At 43.4% G+C, this 22,727-nt stretch overlaps 1 protein-coding gene across 7 annotated transcripts in view; it reads right to left on the bottom strand.

Annotated features, from left to right (window-relative positions):
* Window positions 1-310: 310 nt before the first annotated feature.
* MSL3 (MSL complex subunit 3) overlaps window positions 311-22,727 on the bottom strand; it is an 85,090-nt gene continuing 62,673 nt past the window's right edge. For 5 of the 7 annotated variants that reach the window (XM_068268351.1, XM_068268354.1, XM_068268352.1 and 2 more), the window contains 4 exons: window positions 19,207-19,355; window positions 11,251-11,350; window positions 8,098-8,182; window positions 311-714 (listed from right to left, as the gene is read on the bottom strand). In XM_068268351.1, the coding sequence (XP_068124452.1) occupies window positions 615-714; window positions 8,098-8,182; window positions 11,251-11,350; window positions 19,207-19,355 (434 nt within the window). In that variant the 3' untranslated portion in view covers window positions 311-614. The remainder of the gene's footprint in view (window positions 715-8,097; window positions 8,183-11,250; window positions 11,351-19,206; window positions 19,356-22,727) is intronic. The other 2 variants (XM_068268353.1, XM_068268356.1) reach the window with 1 other exon arrangement.

The raw sequence follows: 22,727 nt of genomic DNA, 5'->3' as shown, positions 1-22,727 counted from the left end.
CTGTATTGTAGAGAAGCTTCCAACAGGCTTCTCCATCGACCACTTACATAAGTGATAAAAATAAAGATTATAAGTGGAAAGTTAGGGATCACAACTCGCCCATTCATGTGCATGGGAGCATTTACACAACAAGTGCCATGGCCGGCGGTAGACAACATGAAAGCCTCTGTGTGAACCGGCTCTTGACAACAGATTTCAGAAACAACTCTGCAAAGCTATCCCTCACCACTCTAATACCACCAGTAGATACATTACTAGGACAAAATATTGTACATAATAAAATAAGTGCATACATTACTAGGACAAAATATTGTACATAATTAAATAAGTACAATTTTATTTATGAAACATTTTAACATGACAATCTTAAGACCAAGTCTTTTCCAAATAAATGAGGTCAGCTGACAACACTGACATCTTGTTAATTCTTCATCCACCATGAAGTGCTGAGAAGGAACGCAGTAGTAGTCCCAATTCCCTTTACCTTTCGTCGGTTTATACAAAACTTTAAGTTCATGTCACAAATTCACACAAAGCGCTCATGAAATGTACAGCTTAATCATAGGGTATCCAAGCAGTTCACAGACTGGGTCAATGACGGAAAGGATGACATCTCAGTAAATGGCACGAGGGTTCTTGGTGCTGTAGTAGGCCTCACAGGCAGCCACATAAGCAGACTCTGGAAAGAAGTCTTCATGATACTCAGCAAGAAACCTGTAAAACAATGCATTAAAAAAAGGATTAACAATACCTGTGAATACACAGTTTTTATATCCCCCAGCACCACATTGTTGCACACACTCTCCAATTGCAACACATACCAGGATACAATTCCTCCATATCAATATATTGGGAACGGGGAGAGAGGTTATAGTAGGTGAGCAGCATGAGCACCATCATGGTCCCTTCTAGAAGTGACTGCAGGAAGCCCTTTGCTCTGACATGATGGCCACCTCCAGAGGCTTTCAGAGACCAGCCAGAGGGCCCCAGTGTGACATCATCACTGCACATTTCAGTGAATGTAAGTGCAAGGAGGCGAGGTCAGGGCCCAGTCACATTATTAGATGTTGGGGAGAGGAAAAAAAGAAGCAGTACACCTCTCAGTGCAGCAGTTCGCACAGGTCCTTTGAACCAGTTTGGCTGAAAGTATTTGTGCAAGACTAGGCTCTAACATATCCTGAGCACTTAAATCACCACAAAGATATAGAGCATTAAACGTACAGTAACAAAAGCCAGCCTAACAGAGAAGCTTCTGTTGAAAATACTCCCAAGGTGCAAGAAGCAGTTGGGTGTTTCAACCCACTACGGTATAACCAAAAGTGTTAGTTAATTTTAGGGAGAATACAATATGTACTATAGGAGCAAAAACAAAGAACTTGCAACACAACGACCAAAGTCAAATCCCACTCATGCACAAAGTTTTCTCATGAAACAATCCCATCCATCAGAACCATCTCTAAAGATGTGTTCTCCTTGCTCATTGTAAACTGTTCCTTCAAATCAAGGATATTTCCTGCTTTACTGAAGGAATAAATCATCAGGCCTCTCCTCAAATAAACCTTCCCTGGACCCAGATACCTGTCTCTAACATTCCCTTTTAGGGTGAGGTAATTAAGAAAAAGCTGTATACCTCCAGCTAGAAGCCAACATCTTACAACACAACAGTTATGATGCATTCCAGTCTGGCCTCAGGAAACATCACAACACTGAAACTGCCCTCATCCAAATCTGCAACCACCTGCTCATGGCAAGAGACAGAGGAGAGTGCTACATCCTGATACTACTAGACTTTTCTGCTCCCCAGACATTTTTTCCAGCCGGGTAGTATGAAAAAGTAGCCGAGTGGGGAAGGTTATGAAGGGGTGCCACTAGGTGGGACCCAGCCCCCCCCCCCCCCCCCAAATAAATTGACAGACTATGCTCCGTCTTTTGTAGTGGAAATCTCTTAAAGGGATACTTAACTGAAGAGAAATTAGGCTAGTTACTTGCCTGGGGCTTCTCTCCAGTTCCTCCAGCTGCCCTCATCACCATTCCACGCTGCTGTTACTTAGCCTCGCACCTCCTCGATCATGCTCCAGTGACCAGGAGTGCTTTTCCCATGCACAGTAGCAATTTTTAGTTAGGGCTCGTTTCCACTATCGCGAATCCGCATGCGTCCAACGCATGCAGATTCGCACATGTAATGCAAGTGGATGGGCCTGTTTTCACTGTAGCGTTGTTGAGGTGTGTTTTTTTCAGCGGTGAAAAAACGCACAAAAGAGCCGCAGAATTCGCAAGTGGAATGCATGCGAATCGCCGCTTATGTATTTAATAGGGAATTCGCATGCTGTTTTGGTATACGAATTTTCATGCGAATTCGCATGAAATCACACCGGCATTGCCATGGTTAAAGTCGCATACATCGTCATCCATGCGAATTCGCACAAAAATTCGAAATTCGCATCCGCATGTGAATTTTGCCGCAGCGATTTCGCCACACAATAGTGGAACTGGGCCCTTACTGCGCAGGTGCAGAATGCTACCAGTCACGGGAATGTGATGGGAGGCGAGTGACTCGTGGCCGCACATGCAGCGTTCAGAGAGGAACAAAGCGGTGCGGAACAACTGCAAGGGACAAGAACAACTTAACCACTTAAGGACAGCCCCCAACTGATGGGCAGCGGCAAAGGCTGGGCCTAAAAGACCGCAATACGCTCATCGGCAGTGGGCGTGGTTATGCGGCGTACGTGTCATTTGTGGCGCGATCAGCCGCCGGTGACAGGCTCCGCCCCCTCGCACTGTAACCCGCCGGCCGTTCGGAAGCGCCGGAGGGTTACTAGCTGCCCGATCGCCGGTAACTAAATGTATAATAGGCTTTGTAATGTATACAAAGCCTATCATACAGGCTGCCTCCTGCCCTGGTGGTCCCAGTGTCCGAGGGACCACCAGGGCAGGCTGCAGCCACCCTAGTCTGCACCCAAGCACACTGATCTCCCCCCCTCCCCCTTATCGCCCACAGCACCCCTCAGACCCCCCCCCCCCCCCTGCCCACCCCCCAGACCACTGTTTGCACCCAATCATCCCCCTAATCACCCATCAATCACTCCCTGTCACTATCTGTCAACGCTAATTTTTTTTATGCCCTAAACTGCCCCCTGCTCCCTCCTGATCACCCCCCACCCCTCAGATTCTCCCCAGACCCCCCCCCCGTGTACTGTATGCCTCTAGCCCCCCTGTAATAACCCACTGATCACCCCGTCACTGCCACCCATCAATCAGTCCCTAACCTGCCCCTTGCGGGCAATCTGATCACCCACCCACACCATCAGATCGCCCGCAGATCCGACGTCAGATCACCTCCCAAGTGCATTGTTTACATCTGTTCTCCTCTAAACACCCACGAATTACCCATCAATCACCACCTGTCACTGCGACCCATCAGATCAGACCCCTATCTGCCCCTAGGGCACCCATTCACCCATCCACACCCTCAGAACGACCTCAGACCCCCCCCCCCCTCCTGTGCACTGTATACATCTATTCTCCCCTGTAATCACCTGTCATTCACCCGTCAACCACCACCTGTCACTGCCACCTGTCACTGCCACTTATCAGATCAGACCCTAACCTGCCTCTTACGGGCATCTGATCACCCTCCCACACCATCAGATTGCCCCAGACCTACCCTCAGATCACCTCCAAAGTGCATTGTTTACATCTGTTCTGCCATCTAATCACCCACTGATCACCCATCCATCAATCACCCCGTCACCACCTCTCACTGCTACCCATCAGATTAGACCCCTATCTGCCCCTAGGGCACCCAATCACCCGCCCACACCCTCAGACCCCAGCCCTGATCACCTCGCCAGTGCATTGCTTGCATCTATTCCCCCCACTAATCACACCTTGAGACACCCATCAATCACCTCCTGTCACCCCCTAGCACACCTACTCATCAGATCAGGCCCTAATTTGCCCCGTGTGGGCTCCTGATCACTCGGCCAAACCCTCAGATCCCCCTTCCGAACACCTCCCCAGTGCATTGATTGCATCTAATTTTCCCTCTAACCACCCCCTGAGACACCCATCAATCACCTCCTGTCACCCCCCTAGCACTCCTATCCATCAGATCAGGCCCAATACAACCTGTCATCTAAAAGGCCACCCTGCTTATGACCGGTTCCACAAAATTCGCCCCCTCATAGACCACCTGTCATCAAAATTTGCAGATGTTTATACCCCTGAACAGTCATTTTGAGACATTTTGTTTCCAGACTACTCGGGTTTGGGCCCGTAAAAATGCCAGGGCAGTATAGGAACCCCACAAGTGACCCCATTTTAGAAAAAAAAAAAAAAAAAGACACCCCAAGGTATTCTGTTAGGTGTATGACAAGTTCATAGAAGATTTTATTTTTTGTCAAAAGTTAGCGGAAATTGATTTTTATTGTATTTTTCACAAAGTGTCATTTTTCACTAACTTGTGACAAAAAATAAAATCTTCTATGAACTCACCATACACCTAACGGAATACCTTGGGGTGTCTTCTTTCTAAAATGGGGTCACTTGTGGGGTTCCTATACTGCCCTGCCATTTTAGGGGCCCTAAACCGTGAGGAGTAGTCTAGAAAACAAATGCCTCAAAATGACCTGTGAATAGGACGTTGGGCCCCTTAGCGCACCTAGGCTGCAAAAAAGTGTCACACATGTGGTATCGCCGTACTCAGGAGAAGTAGTATAATGTGTGTTGGGGTGTATTTTTTACACATACCCATGCTGGGTGGGAGAAATCTCTCTGTAAATGGACAAGTGTGTAAAAAAATAAAATAATTTACAGCATGGGTATGTGTAAAAATACACCCCAAAACACATTATAATAAATACTTCTCCTAAGTACGGCAATATCACACGTGTGGCACTTTTTTGCAGCCTAACTGCGCTAAGGGGTCCACAGTCCAATGAGCACCTTTAGGCTTTACAGGGGTGCTTACAATTTAGCACCCCAAAATGCCAGGACAGTAAACACACCCCACAAATGACCCAATTTTGGAAAGTAGACACTTCAAGGTATTCAGAGAGGGGCATGGTGAGTCCGTGGCAGATTTCATTTTTTTTTTTTTGTCGCAAGTTAGAAGAAAGGGAAACTTTTTTTGTCGTCACAAAAAAAAAAAAAAAAAAAAAAAAAAAAAAAAAGGGTCATTTTCCGCTAACTTGTGACAAAAAAAATAAAATCTTCTATGAACTCACCATGCCTCTCAGTGAATACTTTGGGATGTCTTCTTTCCAAAATGGGGTCATTTGAGGGGTATTTATACGATCCTGGAATTTTAGCACCTCATGAAACATGACAGGTGGTCAGAAAAGTCAGAGATGCTTCAAAATGGGAAAATTCACTTTTGGCACCATAGTTTGTAAACGCTATAACTTTTACCCAAACCAATAAATATACACTGAATGGATTTTTTTTATATCAAAGACATGTAGCACAAATCTGGACAAAAATGTATACAGAAATTTTACTTTATTTGAAAAATGTCAGCACAGAAAGAAAGAAAAAAAAAAACAAAAAAAAAAAACCTCGCAGCAGCAATCAAATAGCACCAAAAGAAAGCTGCATTAGTGACAAGAAAAGGAGGTACGATTCATTTAGGTGGTAGGTGGTAAGTTGTATGACCGAGCAATAAACCGTGAAAGCTGCAGTGGTCTGAATGGAGAAAAAGGATCTGGTCCTTAAGTGGTAGAAAGACTGTGGTCCTCAAGTGGTTAAGGGGCTGGAAGAAGCCCCAGGTAAGTAACTGGCCATTTTCCTTTAACAGCTAAAGTGTCCTTTAAGATTCTAACTTCCCTTCTGTTGATTTGACAATGTAACTAGCAGCTTTTCCTACATACATGGGTGGTCCCAGTGTGGAAAAGAGGATTTCTGGACCATAGCATGATATTGATAAGCAGGCAGCTTATCAATATCATGCTATGGCCCCATAGCATGATATTGATAAGCAGGCAGCTTATCAATATCATGCTATGGCCCCAGATATTCCCCCTTACACCACCCATGTATATAGCAAACATGGGAAAAAAATCTTGGTGGTTTCATTTTCAAATTTGCCGACTGAACCTAGCTGCTGGTTGAAATGACACTCACTCACATGGGATATTGCTATGTGGCTGTAAAGGGGCCAGGGTGCCTCTCACTAATCACTCTGTGCCTCTGTCTGCCGTTGCCCTGGGCGAGTCTGTAGCCGTCTGTACATTGGCTCGCTTCCCCCCCCCCCCCCCCCCCCAAGCTGCAGCGCCCACACACCAGTGACACAGACTTCTGGCATTAATCAGGGCCGGGAAAAGCACTGGAAGGAAAGGATAATCATGGTGGTCAAAGGGTCAAGCATCCTAAAGTTCTGGTTGGCTGGGACAGAGTTAGAGGACCTCTACAGGGAGAGGAGGAGAGAGTCTAGAAAAACATTACACAAAGAACAGGGCTGCGTGTTCTCTTCTCTCTTCAGCTCATATGAGCTACAGAGTACAGGGAGAGGAGGAGGACACTGTCTAGCTGAGTGGCTGCACATTCCACTAAGTACAGAGCCGCGCTTCCTCTCCGATCTTAAGCACAATTGAGCTGAGTGTGACCTCACCTGCATTTCCGCGCCTCCACACAGCTGCCGGGAGCTGAGGAGGAGGGCGGAGATGGCGTCCCTGAGCGACAGCGGCTGGCTGCAATGACACAGCCACCGCTGCTCACTAATGAATGCACACAAAGGGGATAATTTCGTCTGGCTAAGTTGTGCCACTTACTACATATAACAAAAAAATATACTGCCTCTAGGTATACATATTGTATATTACCCCTATTCCTTTCAATTATAAGCCAACAAGAGGCAAGGCTCCCTCACCCTTTGGGATCTTTTTAGATATACATGGGAATTTGCTATACATTTTTATAATGTTACATTTGTCATTGTAAAAATTATGTCTACTAATTCATATCATCTACCAATGTCAATATTTTGTGTCCCTCAGTTTCCTCCCAGGTCTCTCTGTTATGCCCCTCTGAAAACTCTGACTGGATCATCATCTGTGGACTACTGCACATGGACGGTTCTGTCAGCATGTCACCTCGATCAATGCGCTTTAGAGAACATTTCCGGCCATGCGTGAACAGGACCAGGTATGTACAGTAACCAGTTACTGGTCCAGTTGATGAACATTGGAGGGGCAGAGTGGCACAATGGAGAAGCCTGGGAGAGAACTGAGGGAACTTCAACCCCCCCTACCCCACACACACACCACCACACTTAAAGGGAACCTAAACTGAGAAGGATATGGATTTTTCCTTTTAAAATACCAGTTACCTGACTCCTGCCGATTCTGTGTCTCTAATGCTCTTAAGCCAGAGACCCTCAATAAGCAAGCAGATCAGGTGCTCTGACTGAAGTCAGACTGGTTTAGACGCATGCTTGTTTCAGGGTTGTGATTCAGCCACTACTGCAGTCAGAGGTCAGGAGGGTTGCCAGGCACTCAGTTAAGGTTCCGTTTAAGGTTCATTTTAAAGCTAAGAGTACTTTTAAAAGGATTGACAGCCACAAAATCAAATTCCATTTACCCACTGCTGTGTTCATTGTGCAGCCTGGAACCTTACCCTGCATTGCAATCACTACAATCTAATTCTATGTTTCTGCTGTAATAAATCTCATCTGTCAGCCTGGCTCTAGTTGGAACATTGCTGGCGAGAAGAAGCTTGTCATCGCCCCTCCCACATTCCTGCTTCTCAATGATTGGCTGGGGCAGTTCAGAGTGACATGAGGCTGAAATCTGATCTTGCTGTGCTCACATTTACAAAGCAAGCTGTGACAGTGCAGTTTGTGGGAGATAGAAAAAAAAAGGGAGGAAATGATTGATTAGCTTCAGTCAGAGGGAAGCAAAATGGCAAATGCCAGAACACAATGCTCTTTATTTACAATATGAAATTCACTAAAATCAAAACGAGGACAGTACAATCCATATATTGTTATGTACGCAGAACAAGTATTTATTTACTTCTCTATGTGTTTTTTTCCCTGGCATAGTAGGGCTGACAATGCCGCTTTAAAGCTAGGTCAATTTTAAGTCCTCTAAAAACACTTACCTCAAAAAAAGTTCAAAGTGCTTGACCAAAACCTTTAGGTTTTTTTCAGCAAAGAACATTTTCCCCATTATTTCTGGAAGTTTCACTAGAAAATAAAATTGATAGACCACCACTTAGTTTGGAAATTCTTAGATGAAAAAATAGCAATGTTTTTACACTGTCATCTTGTAATGTTCAGTATAGCCGTAAAACTAAAATGTAAAAACACCAACAAGCTCAGTTCCTAGTTTAGTTTTGGATGATTTGGTAAAAGGGGTTAGAGGCTCCTGTTTTTTTTTATTGCGGTGCTGTGTGCCCACTAATAGTTTATATGGAGACTGCCAGGTACAGGAAGTGAGAAAATCTGATAAGGGAACACAGCAATTTTGGTTTGTGTTCTGGTCTCCTGAAAGCTGGTTTAGTAGACAGATGTAACAAAGCAGGCAAAGACCTATGTGTTATGCTAGGTACACACAATACAATTTTTTGGCAGATTTACCGGCCAGATCAATTTTTTCCAACATGTCCGATCTGAATTTTGATTTTCTGATCTATTTTCGTCCAGTTTTATTTTAAAGAGGAGCTGTTAGGTATAAGGTCTCAGAGAAAATAAACACATATATCAGTAGCTAAAGATTGGCTGTACTTACATTACATATGCATTTCACTGTCCACGTTTGGATTTCACAGAATTTGTATATAGTATATGCAGAGATAGATGCTCCTGACAGCCCATGGCAGGTTCCATGTTTGTGAAGCCAAATGTGTCGTCATGTCCTGCCTGCTTCTGATCACAGAACAGCTCCTACAGAATAACACAGTGTGCAGTGAATATTAATGAGCCATGTGGCTAGGAACAATAGCGGACTCCTGCAGAGTAATCTTCCTGGAGATTTATCTGTGCTGTGAGTTTAGAAGCTGCTGAAACTTGATCCCGTCTTCTCCTTAGCAGCCGAGGGGAGGGCCCCAGAATGCTTTGCAGTATGGAATGCGGCTTGCGTCCTCCTTAGGAGCTTAGCTTTGGTGATAAGCACACATTAAATGTAAGAGAGATTTTTATCTTTAGTAATGTCTTTTGGCTTCTGTCTAAACTGTTTAACACAGGAGAATAGAGGTTTAAATTAGCTTCTGCAGCCTGACAGTTACTCTTTAAGGAAGAAAAAAAAAAAAAAAAAAGTGGAAAAGCGATCGAAATTCAGATTGGACATGCTGGAAGTCGATCTGGCAGGTAAATCTGAGAGAAAATTGTATCGGGTGTACTTAGCAGGAACATTGTGCTATAACAACAAATGGGTAAACGGTTTATAGCGGTTGAGAGAGGTCATTTATATGCTTTCAATGAATAGCATGTGAAGCCATGTAATGCCTCCAGTCTAGAGCGGAACCTGCAAACGATTGTGGAGCAGCACATTTGTACAATACAGATACAGCTCTGGCACAGTGTGAACATATCCTAAATCTAATTAGCATTAGCAATAAATGTCAGTTTCCTCACATGCAATTTGTCAGTTTCAGTCAAAGTGGAATTTGCTTTTTTTGGCATTTGTTTGCTCAGATCAGGAATAAGCCAAGAGAAACTTCAAGACAATGGGCCCAATCCAGTTAACCTTTTCTCCTAAGTTTTTTCCTACCCGATATGATCCCAATATCAATACAAAATGTCTTTTACACCACTACCAAGTATGAAAATACTCAAAATAACATTGACAGTAATTTTTCAATTGCAGAGTGCAAAGGTTATTTTAAACAGAAGATGAAAAAAAAAATTATCTCCTGTGAGAAAATTTAGGAGAAAAGGGGAACTGGATCGGGCCCAATGGGAGCAGACTACAGAGTCTGTCTCCTAATTTCTCAAGAGACTGCAAAATTTAAGTAGAGTCATTTTTTTTGTTAGTTAATTGAGGAGTGAAAGCATTGCTAAAGGCCAGTTTTATGATAAACTGCACTGGGGTATCAGGTTGTAATAGAAGTTTTGGGAGCAGATGGGCCAGATGAGCACGTTTCTTAGTGAAGAGCAGATTATAATTTTATTTTTCAAATGAGGGGTTATGAATTCCAGCTTGCAAGCATATTTAACACAAATTGTATGCAGGTTTTAAGAGACAACCAAATGCAGCCACTGCCCTGGTCAAATTTTAAGCTGCATATAACTTAAATTGCAAGCCAGAATTATTCAGATCTCATTGACTTTCATACAGCGGATCATAGGGCCTGAGCACACTAAAGGTGCGTACACACATGCGACTATAGTCGTTCCCCGATCTTTACCAACGACGATCGTTACAAAAAACGAACCAACGACTATTAAGGCAAACGACGAACGAGGCAAATCGCTACAAAACAAAGTTCTGTCTTGGCGGATTTTTACCACCGACGATCGTTAGCAAAAGTGGTACATCGTTGGAAACGATCGTTCGTACCAGGCTGGACATGCGCATTTCTCTTTTTCTCCAAGGAACTTTACAATTTTATGCGCAGGCGCATTAAGTGCTTTTACGTGGTGTAACGTTCGTTCTAACGATGTGATCGTTACACACTTTTTACAACTAACTTTACTTCGGTCGTTCTTTCGTCAATTAAAAGATCGTTCGTCGTTGACAACGAACGATCGTTGTCGCATGTGTGTACGTAGCATAAGGGGCCTGTATCCATTCTGTCCGCTTTCAGCATCTGTAACATTGATGTGTTGCTGAAAAGCAGACAGAAGCACATTAGTGTGCTCAAGCCTGGCCTATACTGAATAAATTCCTGTCAGCATAATGCAACGGCAGTTGAGGAGAAAGAAAGAATTCCCTATGGGTAGGTTGACATTTGTGTGTCATAACTTGATGCATAGATGTAAACTGACTCATAGGGAAACATGGAAAATTCCTTCTCATCAGTTGTCCATTGCATTATAGCTGACAACAGGTTTATAATAAACACTATTAAATTCAGCAAGATAGCCTTCAGATTATACTCCAGCAAATTAATCCTAGACTGATCCTGTGCTTGCTGTATATGACTAGCTTCTAACAGCAGTTAATACACTGAAACACTGATTACTCTGTGTGAATGAAGATTATAGCACCGTACTGATGTGCTCTATGCTGATACACTCCAAATGAAGTCTGCTGATGTACTTATGCAAGTGTCAAAGAAACGGTGTGCTTACAACAATTAAACAATTCTTACCAAACAAGCGGAGCAGATGTTGTGACCCATATATATAAGAAGGAGGAGGGGGCTGATCACTTTGAGGGTAATTTTCTGGCATTAGTTTCCAAGACAACACCTACAGAAAGCAAGCGTTCATTACGTTATCATGGCTTTCTCTAGGGGTCTATTAAAACACATTAATAGCAGTTTCACATAAAAGCACAAACATTCCACTTCCTCTGACTTTAAACTTGTCTTTATACATGAAAACTGTGTTTAATTGTTAAAAAGGCTTTAGACAAAAAAAAAAAGCCATTATGTTAAGGCTGATGTCTATTTTGTGAACGAGTGTCTGTTCATCACAGGTTGAATAGAGTACAGCTGGTGCTGCATGTTGGATTTTACTGCAATCTGCAGTACACCACCTGTCCTGCTGCCTTATGTTAAGCGCTCTCTCCAAATAGCTTTTCTGCTCTGCAGCCACATACAGTAGGATACAAAAACTCTGGAACAGATGGAGTGCTGCTTCGGTGGAGGAGCAGCACAATTAAATCACTTGTCTGCATTAAACAGAATATTCATAAACAATTGTGTGGGACCGCTTTGTGTAGTAGTATAAAAAGGGCTACATCCATCATGCCCAGGTTCTCTTTGGCCAGGGTGCTGTCTGCTGGTGAAATGTGGTATTACGCCAACGTACAACAGATTTCTATGGGAATTCAAGCATTTAATATGGATTCCTGTCTACTAAATGGCAAGCAAAAGTCAGAGGGCTCTACAAATCTGGGATCTATGAGGGTCATCAAGAAAGTAACAGCTGTTTGCTTTTATGTGCAGTGCAAGGTATTCCTTTCTGGGTAATTTAAAGTATACCCAAGATGGCATGTGGGGCAGAGGCATGTCCCTACTCCATGAGATGCCTCTGTGTCCCCTATGCGCCGCTCTCTGCGCCTCCCCCCCACCCCAAAATTGCAGACATGCAGCCTGTCAGCAATCTCAAGGGGGAAGGGTCGTTCTCTGCAGGAGAGACACTCCTGCAAAACGGGGAGGTGTGTAGTCTAGTGGAGTCCCAAGACTTCCTAGAGGTACAGGAAAAACCCAGAGAGAGACCAGGAGCCCCTTATGGTGTAATATATTAATGTCAAGTTCTGGATAAATACAAAGTGATGAGGTACTCACAAAACCACAGTATAAAATTCAGTGAGGAAATCCATCCCCACTCGGGCCTCTATGCCTTCAAATGTATGGGTCGCACCCCCCCCCCCACCCCGATTGTTTTGTTCCACAACACAAGCAACTGACAGCAACCTCTAATAGCTAGGGGGCTGTAAACAATATCACTGGGCTGCCTTTCACCACCCCCAGTGACTCCTGCAAAACCTCCACTGGGGGCATTCTCTTCCCCAGCTCTCTTTGGGCAGCTGTACTTCTCCCCCGCCACTCCGTGCTCTGTGATGAGACACGAAGCAGAGCTTGCAGCCTCGTGACCCCAGGGGTCACCAACAACGAAAGCAATTATCTGCCCACAGGAGAGGCGGTAATTAAGGCTACCTGATCCAGCTAGCGTGCGCCCCCCCCCCCCCCCCCCCTGCAAAAAAATAAATAAATAAGGTAGCTTTTTGTTTTACAAAAATGCTCACTTCGGGTTCCCTTTAAACGGAACCTGGAGTGAGAGGAATATGTAGGCAGTCATCTTCATTACCTTATAACCAATACCAGTTGGCATCTGGCATGGTTTATAAGGGAACAAAGATACCAGCCTCCAAATTCCTGTCATTTCTGGTTGCCTTTAAAGAGAAACCGTAACCAAGAACTGAACTTCTTCCTAAAATGCAGTGGATACCCCCTTTTCCATGAGAAATCTATTAATTTTCTCAAATGGATCATTGGGGGCTCTGTATGGCTGATATTGTGGTGAAACCCCTCCCACAGTGTGAAGTCAGTGCCTCACAGCTCTGAGGTCGTGACATCACACTGTGGGATCCTTGTTACATTGTGGGAAATAACAGCTGTTTCCGATGGCCAGAAAAGCAAGCAGCATCTCCTTCCAGTGACATCACCTGCCAGCAGTAAAAATGGCACCATGTGATAAATGTCAGAATGTAAATCAGGGAGAGGAAAGATTTAACAATGAGCAAACACTGACTAAATTTTAACATAATTATTGTAAAAATTAAGCACTTTTTTATTACAGGATTTTCACTGGAGTTCCCTTTTAACTTGCATCTGTTAGATATTCACTTATTTCCCTTCACTGGTTATCACATGACTGCAGAACACCCGTAACAGTTTGTTCAGCAGCATTAACATGAACCGTCCTCATAGTTGAGGCATGGGATACCAATACAACAAGGGGATTAAAAATATTGTAAGAAGATATGCTAAATAAAGGTGGGGATTATATTAAGAAATCAGACAATACAGTTTGTCTAAAATAAATAGAATGCTGCTGTAACTGATTACATGAAAATGTCTTACCACAACCAACAGCTTTCAATCTATTTCTTTATAGGAAAAAGCCTTCTGCTACAAAAGTAATTTACATGGACATAAAACACCAATGTATTGCTTAACTATTTGACATTCCTGGACGTGAAACTCACGTCCAGGAAGCCATGTGCGCTCCCGCGGCCGATCGCGCGCGTGCACGCGCGCTCCCGGCCCGTGGTTTGTTAGCCAGCGAATCAGTGAACGGTGCCCGATCACTGATTCCTCTCCCCCGCAGAAAAAGCGACAGCTTCTCTCGGAAGCCTAGCTTTTTCTGCTTCCTATTTCCCCTACGTCACTCTAAGCGTATGTGTTACGCTTAGAGTGACGTCACTGTAAACAAACTCATGGCTGCCATCTTGTGGCCAAAAAGTAAACTACAGCTAAATGTTAAATAAAAATACACATATTTACTAAAAAAAAAATACAATTTAAATCCCACCCTCCCAAAAATACCCACATAAAATGTTTAATTGAAAAAAACCAAAAAACATTACAATTAAAAAAAAAAAAAAATATTTACCTAAGGGTCTAAACTTTTTTTTAAATATCTATGTAAAGATGAAATATTTCAATTTTTTTAATTATAAGCTTGTAAATAGTGATGAATGCAAAACGGAAAAAATTTACTTTTATTTCCAAATAAAATATTGTTGCCATACATTATGATAGGGACATAATTTAAACGGTGTAATAACCGGGACAAATGGGCATATACAATACGTGAGTTTTAATTATGGAGGCATGTTTTATTTTAAAACTATAATTGCCGAAAAGTGAGAAATGATGATTTTTTGCCGTTTTTTTCTTATTCCTTTTAAAATGCATTTACAGTAAAGTGGCTCTTAGTAAAATGTACCCCCCAAAGAAAGCCTAATTGGTGGCAGAAAAAACAAGATATGGATCAGTTCATTGTGATAAGTAGTAATAAAGTTATAGGCTAATGAATGGGAGGTGAACATTGCTCGGATGCAGTGAAAAACGACTGAATGCGAACTGGTTAAATAGGATAGAACAGATTTTTTTTTTAATTAAGGGCCTCCTAAAAACCTAAAAGATTGTACACATCTTCATGGTCCATCCCAAGAACAATCACAGAAGACTTATTGCTGTCAGGGTGCCAGAATGTGGACTGCATAAAGTCTTACATGAACGACTGTGCCACAATAAAGCATCACCAAGAAGAAACAACCGGTACAAAACCCTTTACAGTGTTTCGTTAGGAGTTGGATCTCTGCATCCTAAAGAGAATCTGAAGTGAGAGAATACTGAGGCTGCCATCTTCGGTCTCCATTAAATAATACCAGCTGGTGTCTGATGCTCTACATCTAATACTATAAAGTCACTGACCTAGAATGAACATGCAGATCAGGTGCTTTGGCTCTGGTCTGACTTCACTCCTTGCAGGCAAGTGATAACTAAAGCCTAAAGCTCAGTATGAAAGCCAGGCAACTGGCATGCTTTATAAGGGAATGAAGAGGTCAGCCTCCAAATTCCGCTCATTTCAGGTTCCACGACATGCAACCTGACATGATGCAACCAAATAGTCTTATTTTTAGGCTTACATAAAATGATCAACAGAATAAAAAAAAAAAAAAAAAAAAACAGGATCAATGGATCCTGATTAATTTAACATGAGCACTATAAATGCCTGATGGGGCATGGCATCGGCAGGCTTAACTGCATCTTGAGCAAAAAAAACAAACAAAAAAAAAAAAACAAACAAACAAAAAAACAACAACCCTAAATTCCCCCCCCTCCTCCTCCCTCTGAAATCTCTGGCTAGTAATACCTCCCCCTCCTCCTGCCCAGACTGAGCTCCCATGAGACCTTGCTACTGTCTGAACGTGCCTTGGCTCTCTGAAAACCTGTGGGCGTGGCTTGTTTAGTTTATAGGGAATTAGAGTATTAAAACAAAAAGTATTTAGCTTGAGGAATGCCCTATAAACAATAGGGAAAAAAAAACCAATCAAACATGCAATGAGTAAAAGTTCATCTCGTATCCACTTTAAGTCAGATGTGTCCATGTGACACACAAAGTAAAAACAGTAGGTGCCACACTACATTTCCCAGAATCCCACTTTTACAGGAAAAAAGGTTTCTACAGGAACAGGAGTCTTTGCAGTTCACAGGAAGTAGGTTCAACACTCCATATCTCCTAAAAAGAAATGACAAGCCCTAGTGGTCCTAAAACTATGAAAATGTAGACTGCACTTTTTAGAATTTGCATTATTCAATTTTGGGTTTACCTAAGCAATAAGGAAAAAAAAGAAGAAAAAAAAAGTACACTTTACATGAAGATCGGCTTAAATATTTAACATGCTTTGTGATAGAATTAGTAGCTTTATGTGTAAACTACTTAGAAACTGATGTATTTTCATTGCTCTAAAAGAATAGAGATTCAGAAATTGCAGTCATAGTTAAACCTTCAGAGTGACATACAAACAGGAGATGGCAGCAGAGCTACATTTCTGAACAAGACTGACTGCAAAATGGACTTAACGCAACACTCATACTGGTCAAAATATACAGTAGTATACATTTTCAAGAAAACACAATTTTGGCTGGATTGTTTAGGACAAAGCCAGCATTTCAATACATGCCATTTAAGTATACTGCATTGATGTTGAATACAAAAACTTTAATTTTGTATGTGCAATTAAGGTTTATAGGCCTTATTTAGTCACTAAGCAAGTACATATGCAGGGGCGTAGCAATAGGGGTTGCAGAGGTAGCGACCGCATCGGGGCACTTGAGCCAGTGGGGCCCTGAAGGGCCCTCCCTCAACTGCATTATTAGCTCTCTATTGGTCCTGTGCGCATAATAATCACTTCTATAGATACTTTGAATAGTGTTAATCATTAACAAACTGCTACCCATCCCCTTCTTGCACCTCTGACACTGTAGTTGCCATTGGTAGATTTTGGTGCGCCGTATCAATTAGTTATGTATAGAGTGCTTGGGGGGCCCCATGTAAAACTTGCATCGGGGCCCACAGCTCCTTAGCTACGCCACTGTACATATGCCTTACAAAACTGGAATAAAGAGGAATTTGACAAGATCATGAAGCTAGTTACACTGATATGGTCTGCTTTTGTTAAAGGATACCTGAACTGAGAGGGATATGAGGGCTACCATATTTATTTCCATTTACATCCCAGTTGCCTTGCTGTCCTGCTGATCCTTTGCCTTTGATATTTTAAGCAACAGACCATTAACAAGCATGCAGCTCAGGTGCTCTGATTAAAGTCTGCCTAGATTAGCTGCAGGCTTGTTTGAGGGCCCATTTCCACTATATCGAAATCGCATGAGTTTTTCACATGCAAATTCGCATAGCAATACACGTGAATGAGACTGTTTCCACTTGTCAGGATTCCTTTGCAGTTTTCTGTGCAGAAAAAATTAGCATGGCAGAGCCATCAGAATTCGCATGCCGCTATGCGAATCGCATACAATGTATTTAATATGAAATTCGCATGCGGTTTGGGTTTAAGAATTTTCATGCGAATTCGTATAGAAAATGGAAAAACACACCAGCATTGCCATGGTTAAATTCGCATTAATCGTCATCCATGCGAATTCGCATGAAAATTCGCATAGACTCACGCGAAATTCGCATCCGCATGCAAATTTTTACCGCGGCGATTCGCACCGCACAAGTGGAAACTGGCCCTCAGGTATGTGTGATCCAGATACTACTGCAGCCAAAGAGATCAGCAGAACCACCAGGCAACTGGTATTGTTGAAAAGGATAAATATGGCATCCTCCATATCCCTCTCAGTTCAAGTGTCCTTTAAAAAATAGCATATACACAAGCTCTAGGAATAGAAAAGCCTTCACGACACACTCATTACATGAAACGCTGAAACAGAACAATGGCCAACACCACAGCTTTCAATGATGCAAAACTTCGGAAAAGTAGAGTAATTTTGTGCGCCTATATTTACAGTTCTCTTGCTCCTGTGATAAGGTCCACAAGAATAGAACAAGTGATCTGCAAACTTGGCTCTCCAGCTGTTAAGGAACTACAAGTCCCACAATGCATTTGCCTTTATGAGTCATGACTGTGGCTGTCAGACTCTTGCAATGCATTGTGGGACATGCAGTTCCTTAAAGTGACTCTGTAACAAAAATTACAACGTTTTTTCTACCATCCTACAAGTTCCTAAACCTATTCTAATGTGATCTGGCTTGCTGCAGCTCTTTCTACTATAACCATCTCTGTAATAAATCAATGTATCTTTCCCCTGTCAGACTTGTCAGCCTGTGTCTGGAAGGCTGCCAAGTTCTTCAGTGTTGAACTGTTCCTCTATGCACACTCCAGTGTGTGTTTTATTTACATAAGCCAGCAGCTTCTCTGCTATCTTATCAGTGATAGAAGAGAGCTGGATAAAAATCCTCCTCTGGAGGCTGTGAAAGGAGCTGGTCTGTCACATACTAAGGAATTAACGACATAGGCAGAGCTGTCTACAGGAAGCCTGTAATGTTCAGTGCATGAGAGAAGCTGGGGACAGAAGGTAAACACACACAAGTGATCTTTTGAGATTCAGAAGTAAGGCTGTATACAGCCTGCTTGTGTATGGATGTATTTTCTATGTGTGGACATACTGTACATCAACCTACTTCCTGTTTTGGTGGCCATTTTGTTTGTTTATAAACAAACTTTTTAAAACTGTTTTTAACCACTTTTAATGCGGCGAGGAGCGGCGAAATTGTGACAGAGGGTAATAGGAGATGTCCCCTAACGCACTGGTATGTTTACTTTTGTGCGATTTTAACAATACAGATTCTCTTTAACAGCTGGAGGGCCAAGTTTACCCATGCCTGGAATAGACCAAATAAAGCCTGCAGACTTAAAAACAGGTTTTGAATATCTTGATGGCAACATTTTGATTCCACAGCACTATCCTAGCGAATAGGCCGAAGAGGGGCTTGTTATCTCTTGCACTAGCTGTACAGTGGATAGCTGTATGTTGAACAGTGTTGGTGTTCAGGTGAATGAAGTTCCGAACTCCAACACCACGCTTCTGCAGCACTCAGCACTGAACCTGCAGGCAGGGATGGGGTTAACCTGCTTATGCTTCATGGCACGTTTCATGTGGACTTCATACTTTCTCCTTCCAAAAACAAAAAGAGGCAGTATCGGAGTCACGTGGTGCATGCCATGAAGCGCATTGAACTGTGAACTGTGAGTGAACTGCCCTTACCCCGTTTACAGGTTCAGTGCTGAAGTGTGGGGTACAGGTGAATCCAGAACGAGTGGTAACCGTTTGCCACTTATACCCAGCACTGAATTACAAAGGCTGACATCAGTTTGCAGCTCTGCTGGTAATACCATCACAATGGAAGGAACAGAATCATGGAAGTAAACTACCATTGTCATCCCAACCCAGGAAATACTGCCATATTGATTACTTTCAGCAACATCTGTAAGAGAATAGAATAGACAAGCAAAAGTACAATATCTTAATTTAACCTTATACGTGAAAACAATATATTATTACATTTTGCCCGCGGTACTTCCAAGTTCCTCTTGAAGTTACCTCATTAAGTTCATTGTTTCGCCTTCCTTCTAGTCCAGAGAACACAGAACTCCCTTCTTTGCTGGGAGTTAATGTGATTGGTGAGGATGAACCACTATGAACAGGTGTTTCTAGAATAAAAAAAAAAAGGCAGGAACACTAGAATCATGTATTTGTAAGACATACTTTCAAGGTTTTTATTAATGCAAGTGTTACACCATCTCTCCGGCAGCTCTAAACGTGTGTTTTAAAATACAGTACATATTAAGATATGTGAAAACACATGCAACAAACTTGATTCTAAAGCGGAAATGTAGCCTTTGTGAGAATTTAAAGGTGCCAATGCTGACCCAGTTCTTAAAAATAAATGTTAGTTGATCTTTGGAGCTACAATAGTATCGCACGCCTGCAAAAGGCATGCAGCTAGTTTTGCTACAGGTCAGCACATTGAAGTCAAATGCTTCATCAGCTTAGGGCCTTAGGTCAAGCTCACACTGTGTGTGCTGCACAATGCCACCACTACAACTAGATATTATGCAATACACACACTGCACTATAAAATATGCACATTATTTTCTTGTGCACACATTATCCATAAATGCATTGTAGAATGTCTGTTAGGATAATGTGGTCTGTAACAATACTGGGATATTAACATACCCATACAAATGTATGGGCAGTGCGTGTTCACATGCTGCAACGCAAAACAACAACACAGAGTATGAACTCACTGTTTAGTTCATCTGTTATTTACACCTTTCATAAATCGCTAATTTTCCCTTTCATTTTTTTTATGGTTTGTAAATGTTACAATTTTCATACTTGCTGCAGCTGTTTCAGATAAATTCAATTTGGAAAAGTCAGTCATGTGACCCAGGATCAATTCTTAAAAGGATGTAGTTGCTAGAAATGTGGGAGCTCCCTAGCTAGCCAGAAGCCTCATTGCTGTGTACAAAGCCATCTCATCTACCTCCAACAACCAGATAGAAACACGATGTACAAGTTACCCAGCACTGCGATATGGGTAACCGAATTTGTTGCGACACAGATGTGAACATTCCCAGAGTTGTACTGATAGGGTGAATCTGATTGGTCCATTTTCAAACTGTATGAATTTGCATATAGGACCTGTATAATCACACGTCAACTTGTATTTGCATCGCATTGACCATTTCTACTCACAAGCACATCAGATCCCCCCCTCTGGCTATCCAGGTGCCACAGACTAACACAAAAGGGAGGCCTAGTGGCAGATCAGCATCAACCCTCCAACAGCCCCCCAGTGCAGTATCCAACACTTTTTCTAAATGCTCAGAGTGAGAGAGGGTTGGTTAGCTGTTAATATACCAAAGGGACCTTCCAACCTAAGTAAGACTAAGGTAGGCGTGTGTGTGAGTGTGTGTGTGTGTGTGTGTGTGTGTGTGTGGTGAGTGCCTTTTTTAAGGCATACAGGGAGACAAGTATGCTGCCGATATAGCAGAACAATCATTTCTGTTGACATCGCTTTAGCATGTATGGAGCCTGAGCAAGTAATGGACACTTGATATGGATGACCAGCTGCTACAACATTAAGGACTTAGGACTTCAGTGTTCTCCCCAGAGCCTTTTAACTGGGCGGAGCGCCCGGCTGGTGGTCAGTCCCCGCCCGGCTGCTGTGATCACTATCACTAATCCCTGTCTACGGCATATTTGCCGTCCTCCACACTCATCCAGCACAAGTGCACAGCGGCTTTGGCATTGGAGCTGGCCGCTGTCACTCTGATACAATCTCCGCCCTCCTCCTCAGCTCCTGACATTACAAGCCAGCCAGACCGCGGGAGCTTTGAAGAGGTCGGGGCACACAGAGAAAGAGCCGAGAGAACGTGGGCTTGCTGTGTTCCCTCTGAGTCACTGATCTGCCCGAGTAGTGCAGAGAACGGGCTCTCCTCCTGTCTTACCATCATGCAGGAATTTTCTCAGCACGTTCCCCAGCCTTCCCCGATCAGAGGTCACGGCACAGAGAACAGCGTGGAGCAACGCTCATTCATGCCGGGGAGAGCAGCAGCAGGGCAGATGGTTATCTGATATCAGTAATGGCCCCCCAGCAAAGGAATCCTTGTGACTCAGCTGCCGTCTCTCAAGACAGGTATTAGAAAACTTTACAGCTAGCTACTACTGCTTCCCTTCCCCCACTGCTCTGCCCGGAGACGTTACATAGCTAGCTGTCCTGGACATCAGTCTGCAGACTTCCTGCAGTGTGCTGTGCACTCACATTTTCTTTTCTGCATTAGTCTGTTTCTCACTCTCCCTCTTAAACATTTTCCTCTGTCTCTTACACACTTTCTCCCTCTTTTTTTCTTTCCCCTTTCCCAGTCCTTTTCACACTCTCTCTCTGTCCCTCGAAGGCAATCTATCTCCCAGACTCACACCTATTCCTCTTCCCTTCAGTTTGTATTCACCTTTTTCTACTCAACCCCCCTCTGTCCTCTATATACTGTATTTCCTGTATACAGTATGTATGTCTGCTTACCAGTACTTGATTTTGTTTAAGGGTAGAAGCCACAGCAGAAACCCCCAAGCACTTTTATGTTCCTTTGTAGTGCATGCTGTTTAGCATAGACAAACAACAAGCATGTCTACGCTGGGTTTACTACTACTGTCAGCCAAAATTATTGTGAGACTTTTTGAATGAGATAACAAAACAGTCTGTGGGGATGTGTGGTTTTGGCCCTAATTAGTCACCCTGTCCACAGCCCCTTTCTGGTATTAATCCGGCTTTGGCAGCACTTTATCTGATTGCCCATCAAAACAGCACCACTCAGTGCAAGATGCCTCTTTCTCCATTAGCATCATTTAGTGTAATCCTCTACCCCTATCAGCAGTGGCTTGCATGACTACCTCACCAGGTAACAACCAGCGTGCTCCACCTACTCTTCTCCCCAGCAAGCAGCACCCAGCATGATCCTCCCTCTCCATTCTCACCTAGTAGTAGCAGACAACATCACCCTCCTTCCCCACACATGGTGACCGTAAAGGGAACCAGAGAGGAAGGATAGGGAAAATTAGGAAAAGGTTTTATACATACCTGGGGCTTCCTCCAGCCCCATAAGCCTGGATTGCTCCCACGCCGCAATCCTCTGCTTCCTGTATCGCCGGTACCGGGCCCTGTCACTTCCGGCGGGCGCAACCAATTGTCCGCATCACAGGGGCTCCCTCCATACCCTTACGCATGCGGCTGCGCAGTTTGCAGCCGCATGCGTAGGTATATGGAGGGAGCCCCTGTGATGCAAACAATTGGCCGCGTCCTACGGCCGACTCGCGGAAATGACAAGACCCGGTACCGGCAGATCCAGGCAGCGGGGGACGTGGCGTGGGAGCGATCCAGGCTTATGGGGCTGGAGGAAGCCCCAGGTATGTATAAAACCTTTCCCCCAACGTCTCTGGTTCCCTTTAATTTCCCACCCGGCTACTTTTTCATGCCACCCGGCTGGAAAAAAATTCTGGGGAGAACACTGGCCTTGTTC

The sequence above is a fragment of the Hyperolius riggenbachi genome, chromosome 2, assembly GCF_040937935.1.
Source record: "Hyperolius riggenbachi isolate aHypRig1 chromosome 2, aHypRig1.pri, whole genome shotgun sequence".
Taxonomy (NCBI): domain Eukaryota; kingdom Metazoa; phylum Chordata; class Amphibia; order Anura; family Hyperoliidae; genus Hyperolius; species Hyperolius riggenbachi.
This window is presented reverse-complemented; position numbering and strand designations above follow the sequence as displayed.